Raw genomic sequence first — 12000 nt, forward strand, 5'->3', positions numbered from 1 at the left:
AAGTGGAGCAGTAAGTTGTCTTGCTTGTTTGGATTACAGTGCATTGTAGTGTCAACCTGTTTGTTCACACAAAACACAAAATTGCTAATTTTGGCACAATTGATTTGTGTTTTTGCCTCATTGTTATTCATGTAGCTGAATTCAGCAACGCGTAGGCCTAATCTTTGCAAATGTGGTATCATTTTAAAGGGAAGGTACACGTTTGCTTACTCGAAGAAAATTAACTTAAAACATGACTTGGTAACGAGCATTGGAGAGCTGTTGATAGTATAAAACAATGTGAGAAACGGCTGTCTCTGAAGTAGCATTTGAGAAACAGGTATAGTTTCTCACAAAAAAAAAAAAAAAAAAGACTTCCAGCCAGAAGTCTTTCATTCCTATCTGAAAGCACACAAATTCGTCCAACAAGGGTGTTTTTTCTCTCATCATTTTCTCGCAACCTCGATGACCAATTTAGCTCAAATTTCACAGACTTGTTTATGCTTATGTTGGGAGACACCAAGAAGTGATGAGAAGACTGGAAACACTTTGCAGCTTTGCATTGATACTAAAATATTTACAAAGAGAGTAATACAAAATAATAACGAAATTATTTTATTTCAAAAAGTTTCCTAACTTTATGTGAACAGTCTATTGTATGTCGTATATGTATCCCATTTGTGATGAGCAACAACCTGCAAAAAATGATACTTGCACCCCAACCTTCCCCGCCCCCGCCCGAATCCACGCCCGAATATTTTTTAAATTGTCAATGGAGGGCGCCCTATCTGTTGCCAAGTCAACGTTAGTGTGGTTTCCGCCTCTTTTCATTTTGCTCGCATTGACTGTAGAAGGATAACAAGTCCTCCAACCAGACTCCTTTGTAAATAGACTCTATTTTCCCGTCTGGACTGACTTCGTCGGTAGTCGCGTAGTGTGGTAGTTTATTTGTTTTCTTCTATAAAAACATATTTTACAGTCGTTGTTATTCAATTGTAAGTTATTTAAAGTAATAAAAGAGTATTTTAGCAGTCTTGTTGCCAGGACTGCGTATTTTAAGTTGGTCAACGAACAGCATAACATTTGACTTTTTAGCCTTTAGGGTGTGATTTTTTGCAACTCGGTTTCTGCGCTGTGTGTTTTCGTCCGTAAAAAGCTCCATCATGCCGAAGAAGGTCAAGAAGGGAAAGGGGAAAGGAAAAGGCAAGGGAAAAGGAAAAGGGTAAGTGTAATGATACGTGATACATGATACATTACATTGTGTGTTATAGTTTTATTTTGTTTTTATGTTGTCAAATTAGAAAGGTGTGACATATCACTAACTCAGTAACTGTACATTTTTTATTTTATTTTATTATCCTATCTTACTAGGTTAGCGGGTAAGCTTATTAAATTAGCATGCTTGCCATGCTTGCCCTTCCTTGACCTTGCTTGCAGTGTTGCACTTGCAATAGACCGATCTAGTACGGCTCTGCCCAAGACGCACATTTGAGTAAGAACATGTGAGCCTTTCCAATGCCTTTCTGCACAACTCTGCCGCGCGCGCCAAGATACGCGCACGAATGTCGGACCTTATTTGTCTGACCTTTTGACGGCTCGTTGCGTTGTGATTGATCCATTATACGCAATGGGGCGGAGCTTAGTGGATCGGTCTATTAAAATGTATTCATTCAGGGCTTGTGTGTGTGTTGCTCACCAAAAGTGGCCTTGCCCTCATTTCTTTAGGAAAAAAAGACAACAAATGTTAGACATTCTTGGGGAATAATAAATTCAGGAAGAGGCACTAATATTACTCTAATCCTGCCAGAAAAATATTTATTTTGCTTCTGAACAGAAAAGTGTTCCTTTTGCTACATTGGGAGTTTTGGTTGCCTGCATTCACATTTCTGTGTAAAAAGGACGGTAAAATTTATTGCCCAAAAATTGTAAACAAAGTTTGACAAAAGCTTCACTTGGTTTATAATATTTGTCCCAACATTTCACTGTGTTAATGCAATTTGTTGAAAGAACCCTTCAAACTGTTCCCTTTCGTCATAAATTAGTTGCACTGACTTTATCATCAATCAGGAAAAAGAAGGACAAGAAGTTCTCCGATACAGCCATGGTCGTTGCCAACACAAGAATCTGGGAGGCTCGATTGGACGCCACTGAGAAATCACGCCAAGAATTTCGAGAGAATGCCAAGCACTTGTCATTGGAGAATGAATTGTTGCAGCATAACATGCTACAATCAGAGAAAGATACTATAGATGTGATAACCTACTTGAAGAAAGAGGACCATTCCAAGGAAGAATTAGTAAGTATCTTAAAAAAAAGAAATTTTGTTAATTTATGACATCCTTGCACACCATAATAGATCCTTTTAGATAAAAAACAAATGTTTAGGATGAATTTTGGAAGTTTGGCATGCAACTCTTCCGCGAGTCTGCGATTTTCCAAGTTTTATAAAATAGAAATCCGCTGAGCACTAGGAATATTTTCAGAGTAAAAAAAATCATGCTGCATTTAACAAAAATTCTGTGGTACAATTGAAAGAAAATGCCACTTATTGTATTGAAAAGAAATAAAGTTCAGAATTCTTAAAAAGTCTTGCTCCGCAAAAGTTTACACGTTATACAAAAGCATTAGACAATCCAGACACAGACTCAAGTTCTCCCCCTACAGCATACCTTCTAGACCATTTTTTTCACAGTCTGGCTCTTGTAGTAATTGTATTGCTTTTTGTAAGGGGATGCGGTGGGAACCAGACGCTGTAAGAGTGCAAGTGAACCATGCAATCGAATAGGTGTTTGCTTGAAAAATAATGATGGCGTCCTCAAGGAAAGACATCATTGATCGCAATCAAGGACAAAACTTGACAAAAACTAACAAAAAAGGCATACAAAATCAATGGAGATTGAACTGGTTGGAGAAACAAGTGGATAAATTTCTGCTTGCAGAAGTTGTTCAGAAGCTTTACCGCTTCATACTGCTTAGTTTGTAAGAAAGAAATTAATTACTGGTTGCAGCAGCAATGGATTGGTAAAATTGGTGAACGTCTCCAAACATTTGCGTCATCAGCTGTTATCCAATTGGCTTTGTGTTTAGCTTTTTGTATGTTTCCTCTTTTTTGACTGAAGAGTTGCATGCCTGATTGATGCAGCTGATGTTGAATCAAAGGTTAACATTTGCGAAAAAATCCAGATTGAAACCCAAATGTCAAGGTAAAAATGAATAGTCTGTTGTTATTATTTAGAGTCTCAAATTAAAACCTGGAAATAAATTTAGTCCTAGAGCCCTGAAATTCAGGGCCTAGTCTATTAAAACATAAGTGGAGGAACCTTGGGATTTTCCTTACAATAACACAAGTATGATTAATTTTTTTTTTTTTTTGCAGATTGCCAAGTTGCAGAAACAACTAAAGGATACCAGGAGAGAATCTCGAAAAGAAAAACAACACATTGTAAGTACAACTGATTGTTTCCTCATCATCATTTTTGTTGTTTGATTTTAACTATTGCTCTCATAATTTTCAGTGTAATTACCATTTTTAATTCTGTTTCAATTATTGTTAATATCTGTTTATTGTTGTAATGCGCATCTGTACATATTCTTTATGAAACTTGCTCATAATAAATGAATAAATTATTATTATTATTATTATTATTATCATCGGGCTGTATTCATCGTTTGTTGGATGAAGCCCTTCTCCAGCAATTTCAATTCTCTTTTGTCATATCTCTTCTTTCTTTTCCTTCCTCTTCTTCTCCTGCCGGTACTTGGTTGCCATTCTGTGAGACTCTTGGTCACTCTGTCACCAGGCTGTCCTTTGATGGATGAAGGCCTCCTCCAGCCATTAAAATTCTCCTCTGACAATTGCCATTCTACTCAATGTTGCAGTATTCAGTGACAATTTCATCTTATCTCTTCTTTCTTTTCCTTCCTCTTCTTCTCCTGCATGTCCTCGATTGCCATTATGTGAGTTACTTGGTTCCTCTAACATCTTACCTTCTTGCTAAGTGCTCTGCCTATCATCTCAAATTGTTTCCTTTATCCTCTCTATGATATCCTTAATCTTTGTTTCATTGTTATAACATCGAAGTTGGGTCTGATTTTTTAAGATTGTACTTTGAAGAGTCTTATCTTGAAATTGTAACAAAATTCTTCTGAGCTGTGGCCCAAATTTGTTATTAACTGAAAAAAAGTAGGGCGTCCAGTTCACTAATATTTGTTCATATAAAGGAAAGATAGAGTTAATACGGATGGCCAAACTCAAAGCAAAGGAATAAATGTAAACTAAAATGTCCAATTTCAAATGGGTTGTCCTGAAGATGCACTGGGCCCAATTTCATGGCTCTGCTTTCCGCCAATTACTGCACTAAAGATCACAATTCTCCACTTACTGTACAAGTGCTGATTTGCTGCGGTACCTGTATGTAAAGCGAAGAATGTCTTACAATGTGGAGTACACACGAGCACAAGTAAAAACAATCTTGCGGAATTCCCTACTTCCTAAGCGCTGATTCTTTGCTGTTGGGAGCAGAGCCATGAAATTAGACCTTGGTTGCTACTACTAGAACTGAACATTATCATGTTTATTCAAATTGTGTACATGTTTCTAGATTGAAGATTTCACCACAAGACTGAACCAGCTTGAGAGCAATCTTACAGAGAAGACTGATGAAGTGAAGATGATGCAGAGTGAGCTCAAACTTGTCAAGGAATTCAGACGGAAACGAGGACAAATGCAGAAAGAACTGGATGAGGTAAACAAAAAAGCAATCCAAAGCAATCCAAAGTTTGAGCATACATCGCTGTTATGGTACACAAGGTTTCTGCCTCATTCTGACAAATTATAACACCATAATTATAATCAAAAGAAAATTATATATAGCCCAAATCTACCTAGAAAGGACACTCAAGGGGCTTTACAGATTGAAATAGGTAAAACATGCAGGCGTGAAAACATACCGAAATATAAAAAACAACTGTAAGGATAAACAGAAAGATGGTGACTCAACACCCAACTTGTTGTTGGACGCTGATTATGCTTGTCCTATGTAAAGCATAATAAGTTTATATTAGTGCAGTCTTCAATCCAACACCATACAAACTCAACACCCAAACTGTCGGACTCTGATTATGGTTGGTGGTATGCGCGGTCCCATGTAAAGCGTAATCAGTTTACTAGTGCAGTCTTCAATCCAACACCATTCAGTAATTCAGTGAAGCCCGGTTCATACTTCCTGCGAATGCGAATGCGAAGCAAATTTGACGTAAATTTGACGTCTCAACCCTCCTTTCAAACGATATTCGCAAGTGAGTTGCCCAAAGTTGAACTGCTGCGAATTGTTCGTTGCGAATTTGTGACGTCAACATTCGTATCGCGTTCGCATTCGCAGGAAGTATGAACCGGGCTTAACAGAATCAATAAACTGGTGCAGTCCTCACTCCAACAGAATCAACTAAGACATACTATGGTAAAACAACACTGGAGCTATAGACGATAGCTTAACAGTAAACACTACAAATCACAGCAAAAAGAAAAGATACTTGCAAAACCCAGATGCATTATTGAATGAGGGTAAGGTGTACCACACTTAAAATGTTCTCCATTTGGTGCATTTTCAGATCAAAGATGAAATGTTCTTGACCAACAAAGAACATGTGGAGCAGTTGCAACGAATGGAACATAAGTTCTTCGAGGAGAAGATCCGATTGCAGCAAGAAGCCAGCCAAAAGATTGCAGAGCTGGCTGAACGAGCTCATACAGAGGCAATAAGGTTGGTAAAACAATGTTTGACTCAAAAGGCAAAGTAGCTTGACTCAATTGTTTCTTCCCTGCCTTTCACAGCTATCGACCCCGGTTTGAATTCCAAACAGAGCCTTTTTTCTAGTTTGGGTTTTCAGTCCATACCTACATCTAAAACTTGGATACCTTCATCATTTTCTCTACACAGTTATCTTCTTGCCTGCTGGCAATAGTGTGATTGCTTTTGAGGCTGCGTTGGTTTTATTGCCAAAAAAGTTAAAATAAATAAGTACAGGGTTATTAGTTATCAAAATACACAAATTTATAAAGCATTTGAAGTCCCCCTAAAACACAACTGCACCATTGCTTTCTCTAATTGCCGCAATACAGGCCAATTTAAACATGCTAAGAAATCCCCACAAATGAAAGTGTTTTGTTGTTATTTCACTCAAAGTTTGCCACCAAATTTGATCACATTTCAGAAAGAAAAAAACCCCAACAAGCGTTAAAGTCCTATTTTAACTTCAAATTTCTTTTACTCATCTACAGTGAGCTTGATGAGACAACTCGCTCAGTTTATAAAGAGAATGTCCGAGTCACTGAGGCGTTGAATTACCACATGAAGGAATCAGACGAGTTGAAGCTTGAGAGAGACACCCTACTCAAAGAGAACAAGAAACTGAAGGGAGATAAAGAGTTGAATGAACTCATGATCCAGGAGAAAGTGGTGCAGAATGTTAAACTGAAGGAGCAACTTAAACAAGTAAGTGCTTTTCATGTTCTCAGAGCTGCTCATCCAGCAGAATATACTGCTTAACAAATTTCTGCTAAGCAAAGCTTAGCAGGATATCATATGCTTTTCCAATTTTGGGCGTGGGCTTTGGCGCTAGGCTCCATTTGATGTATTTTAATGCTTCAAAATTGATAAAGGAGCCCAGTATTTGGAAAAGGCCCAAGTCAAAGAAGGTAGTATGTGTATGGTATTCGCTACTTGTAACCATGTTGGTAAGCATTAACTATGTTGTGCTTGGCTGGTTTGTGTGCTTGAGCAGCTCTGTGAAATTGGTCGGGTTGAAGTCAGCCCTGATAAAGCTATATACTGATCTATTAACAAAAAATAGCAGAAAGTCAGCACTTGTCCTGTAAGAACAGAAGTCTGCAGTTAGCAAAGCCCTGAAATTGGGCCCTATACTTTTTATATTAGTCCAAACACTAAACCGACTGATTTCCTTTGTGTTTGTGTTAGTCCCAGAATAAGATAGAGAGCCTAGAGGTCTCCTTGAGCCACGTGGTGCGTGAGTTTGAGCAGGAGAGACAGATCGTCGTCAGGAAAGCACACGTAGAGACGGAGGCTGGACGTGTAGAGATCACTAAGCTGATGAGGACCATTGAGTTACAGAGTAAAGAGATGAAGAAAGTTAAGAGATTAGCTAAGACTATCCTGGATCAGGTAAAACAGAGATTCAATTTTGTAAACACTTGAATTTTTTCCTGATCTTTTCTTCAAGTTTTGTTTAAAATTTGATAAAGTTTGATAAGAAATCCTTTGAGAAAGCCTCTGCTTGATTTGAAACGGCAGGCCATCAACTATTTTGCGTAGTTCTTTTTGGTTGGTAGGCAGTTTGCAACAGCTGATTCTAATTTGTCAAATAAACCCAAGAACCTGCTACATTGATTTTAGGTTTGAGTTGGAAACTATTTTTTAAATTGCCCAAACCCAGATATCTTTAACTAAAAATGTTTGCCCAAAACTGATGAGTAACAGCATTTTATACATTTATGTCTAATCGTCATGCCTTTTAACCAGTTTCTTGTTGTTTATGTCTTTTTACCAATTTCCTGTGCTCTTATTGTAAATTTAACAGGATCTTGTATGGGGAGTTCTACTAGGGTCTTGTGTTACCATAACTGTTATGAATTTATTGTGGTATTTTCTAGCTTTTTTACCAATTTATTTGTGCTCATATTGTGATTTCCTTTGTAACTTTGTATCATTGTCATTTCTTGTATTTTATTTCATGATTTTTATGTGCTTGTATTGAATTGATGCAATTTAAATAAATAATTTCACATTGTTACTGTTATTAATTATGAGGGACTTTTGGAGTCCTTTGTGAACAAATATATAGACTTCTCAGGTAGGAGTCAAACATTGTATGAAAATGTTGTCTGGAAATATCAAGCATTTAGAAACTTCTATTGTTCTGTTGTTTGGTTTTTACTTGAAGAATATCTCTTCTTTTCAGCTTGTCTTATTGGTTTCTTATTGGTTTTATCATGCTCTGATATTTTGTATGGAAGTAGTGATCCCCGTTTCTGTAGATTAAGACACTAATTTAGAAAGACCCCATTTGCAGCTGGAGACCCATTAATCTGATGCTCAAACTGCCAGCTACTGCTACAACTACATGTATTGCTGTTTCAACAATTCACAAACCCTACCAATAGACTCTATCGCCAACATGCAAAGTTTCAAACACTTTCTGTGTGTGATCTTAACCTTGTGTGTGTGATCATCGATGTAATTTTAATGAAATAGCAGTATACAAATGCCTTTTGTATTGTATTGTATTGTGTATTTGGTGTTACCATAGACCTCACTGGATCAAATGTATTTCCACCATAGAAATGTTCAAATCCCACAATCCAGCTTAAAAGTTGTTTTTGTTCTTACCCTTCCTTTAATGAGTTTGTGTTAAATGTGGTAGTACATTGTTTACTTATTAATAAAACATACTGGCAGTACATTGTATAGTTGTCAAACTTACAGTAGGCCTATTTGTTAACTTTACATAATAATAAGAAATTTGTACTCCTTTACCATGATTTTCGTTTATTTTTGACAAATTTTTCATCAGTTTTTTTTTACCACATTTTTTTTACAGAGGACAGAAATGGAGCAGTTTTTCCTCGACTCCTTGGAGACAGTTAAGAAGGAGATCATTGCTAACCGATCCAAGTATCTTAAAGATGCAGCAGCAATGTACCATAAGAGAATGCTGGACGCTCACGCCACCAAAGGAGATTATCCCAAAGTTCGGACCTTCAAGGCGTCTGATATGAGCACTAATAGTGTTTACTCAGACCTCAAAGCGGCTGAGGCTTGGTAAGTGTCTTCTGATTTGAATAGACCTTTAGGACCATCTTACAAAAGGCAAATTAAAACCATTAGACACTTTCAGTAAACAGTATTGTCCAAAGGCCCACACTTCGTGTATCACAACTTAAGTATAAAATAGCAAACGTGTGAAAATTTAGGCTCAATCGGTCATCGGAGTCGGGAGAAAATAACGGGAGAACCCACCTTTGCTTCCGCATGTTTTGTCGTGTCATGATATGTGTTTACTATAATCCGTAATTCTCGATGTCGAGAATTGATAATTTTGTTAATGTTTTTTCAAAAACAAAAGCATTTCATGGAATAATATTCCAAGAGAAGTCTTTTACCATTACCTTCTGTAAACCCTGTAGGTTATTTGTAAATCTGTGACCTTTTTTTTTTTCTTTGCCGAAAGTGTATAATGGCTTTAACAGGCAACCAGTTCCAGTCAATCTCTGAGAAGAATATGCTTTCACGTTTCAATGTTCACATATTTTGTTTGTTGATTGTAAGACACTGTTAAACAACTTACTTATGTGCTACTAAAGCGATTCTGTTGCCTTCAAAAGTTGCCTCGTGTGACAAGACCCTTATGGACATGATGTCATGTGAGCAGCAGCAACTTTTTAGCTCAAAAACGGTTTCTTTTAAAGAAAACATTTGTCACTTTCCAATGTGGGGACAATCAAGTTTTGTTGTAAAATGGCATATCACCAATATGGAAATAAATGTTAATTCCAATTGAATGTATTGTCAAAAGAAACTGTGCTTCTTTCTTTTATTAATATTTTCATAGGTTGGTAATGTATGGTTTTGTTATTGAAAAAGGTTGGATGAGATTCATTTAACATTTATTCTATTACTCTTTCAAAACAAGTAACATGCATTTAAACACTGCGATACTATGTTTTAAAAACAATTAACAGAAGTTCTCTTTTGTATACTATTTTCTTCAGGACTGGACTTGGTGGTAAGATTGATGTGAGTGAGCTTACATGGGAACAGCGTGAGCGAGTGCTTAGGTTACTCTTTGCTAAGATGAACGGCTCACGTGTAAACGCTAGACCACCTAAAAACCTGGGTCCCTCAGCTCTGCATAGACACCCTGTGAGCATCAGTGACAAGGAGACTGCCAGGTAAATTGAAAGCAATGGGAAAATCAATGTATTGCAAGTCCTGTTTGTAAATCTGGCATAAATGTTTTTACTGACTGTTCTTTGTTTACTATACATTTCGGCTTTTAGCGGCTGTATTGCTGTATTTTAAATAAATCATGAATGTAAAAATACTTTTCAAAAAGTATTAATTATTTGTTAAAGACCAAGCAGTCTTCCTGGAATATGCCAATGGTGTACTCGTATAATGTTTTTCTAATAGCTAGCTTCTTAACTATCAACTTATTTCTTGTTGTAATGCAGCCTTGCCATTGAGGGACCTCTACCGTCTGAACCAGGTACCTTCATAACACAGCATACAGCAGATGACTTACACTCACACCCCAGACTGCAAGAGTCAGCCAATAAGAGGGGTAGTACCCCAGTGCTTCCAGACCTTGCCCAATTATCTCTCACTGTGGCACCCCTAGACACGAGACAAGAACCTGCTGCTGCTGGTGCTTCTTAAATAGTCCGATTGAAGAGAAGAATCTATGAAACTCCGTCCATCATTTGGGTCCAATTTCATGGCTCTGCAAAGAGTCGGCACTTGCGGAAGCAAGGAATTCTGTGCTTACGTCAAGTGGAATTCACGGGTTAGCGGGGAACTTAGGCTTGTGCACATGCGTACTCCACATTACTTACACAGCTAGCGCAGAAATTTTACGCTTGTTGTGAAGGCGAGGAATGTTGATCGTAAGCACAGAAGAGGGGACTTTTGGGACGCTTGGTGGCAGCAGACTTACCAGGTAAATCTATTGTTCTCGGTAATGTGCGCATGCTCAGAACTTTGTAAACAATGGACATATATCTGGTAAGTCTGCCACCTAGCATTCCAAAGTCTCCCATTGAGTGGTAATAGACCGATCCATTAAGTTCCGCCCCATTGCGTATTGACCAATCACAATGCAACGAAGGTCTGACAAATAAGGTCTGACATGCGTGCGTGTATCTTGGCGCGCGTGGCAGAGTTGTGCAGAAAAGCATTGGAGAGCCCCACGTGTTCTTGCTCACGCGTGCGTTGTTGGCGGAACCTACTGGATCAGTCTATTAGAGCCATGCAGTTGGGCCCTGTTTTGTAAATAAACTCATACAGGTTATGCAAATGAGATCTCTACTCGTAAAATGTGATCGCAAAAATCACTGTATAGTGCCCTACAATGTACATAGTAATAAACACTATTTTAACTGGTGAACAAATGTGCCTTTAAATGAGTGATTCACATGACAATGCTCCACCAAGTGGTTGCTCCGTGAGGCCATATCTCACAGTGCCTATTGGGATCATCATTGTGTGAAAGAGACGCATGAATGAAAAATCAAAGGTGCTACCATTTATCACTGGAAGTTGTGACAACTTGTGATTAGAAGTAATTTTCGGTCACAAAATTGCATGTGCATAAGCAGGGTGCCAGACTAACCTGCATATTCGGTTGTGCTACATTTGGACCCAAAATGTCAACAAAAGTCCAGGGTCATTCTGTCCATGTAGGAAGAATAATCCCCGGTTACACAATTTGAGAAGCGTTACTGCAGATTCTCAGATTCAATTTTGGGCCAAAAAAGTACATTTTTTACGTAAGTTTCCCAAAAATGCTTTATACCATCGAAAGCTGCTGTAGGCTTCCAACCAAAAGTTTTTTATTGCTTTCATTTTTAGAGTGTTTACAAAATGTGTACCTTCCGTTTCCGTCTCCCACTAGTATTTTTAACATGATTGAAATTTTAAAACCAAATCTCTAAGTAGTTGAGATCTTGACTGTGTTGATTGATATGATAAATAAATGGAGGTGGGATGGGATTATATCACAAAATTATGACAAATGTTCAATGCAGTGAAAGTAAGAAATAAATGTATACATACTGCAGCTAGATAGTCAATTTTGTAAACACTGATTCAAAATATGGATTTGCATTTGTTATTTAAATTGATAAATATTTTATTACTTGTAAATTAAATGATGTACAATAACAAATTTTTGTTGAATTGAAATAAAAAGATTCCAGTTGTAAATAAAGTGATTATAAATACAATG

At 37.4% G+C, this 12000-nt stretch overlaps 1 protein-coding gene across 1 annotated transcript; it reads left to right on the forward strand.

Annotated features, from left to right (window-relative positions):
- Positions 1–865: 865 nt before the first annotated feature.
- Positions 866–11884, forward strand: LOC139935344 (basal body-orientation factor 1-like). The gene is made up of 10 exons (XM_071929882.1): positions 866–1201; positions 2047–2275; positions 3356–3421; positions 4581–4724; positions 5590–5741; positions 6260–6473; positions 6957–7160; positions 8596–8816; positions 9767–9946; positions 10229–11884. Exons 1-10 carry the CDS (start codon positions 1143–1145, stop codon positions 10431–10433), a joined length of 1674 nt encoding a protein of 557 aa, XP_071785983.1. The 5' UTR covers positions 866–1142; the 3' UTR covers positions 10434–11884.
- The last annotated feature ends 116 nt before the right edge of the window (positions 11885–12000 follow it).

Source organism: Asterias amurensis, chromosome 1, assembly GCF_032118995.1.
Source record: "Asterias amurensis chromosome 1, ASM3211899v1".
Taxonomy (NCBI): Eukaryota; Metazoa; Echinodermata; class Asteroidea; order Forcipulatida; family Asteriidae; genus Asterias; species Asterias amurensis.

Excerpts from the sequence above, each read along its gene's own strand:
- LOC139935344 (XM_071929882.1), top strand. The coding sequence starts at position 1,143 with ATGCCGAAGAAGGTCAAGAAGGGAAAGGGGAAAGGAAAAGGCAAGGGA. Across the intron at positions 4,725-5,589 it reads TGCAGAAAGAACTGGATGAG|ATCAAAGATGAAATGTTCTT; the intron begins GTAAACAAAAAA and ends GTGCATTTTCAG. Across the intron at positions 5,742-6,259 it reads GCTCATACAGAGGCAATAAG|TGAGCTTGATGAGACAACTC; the intron begins GTTGGTAAAACA and ends ACTCATCTACAG.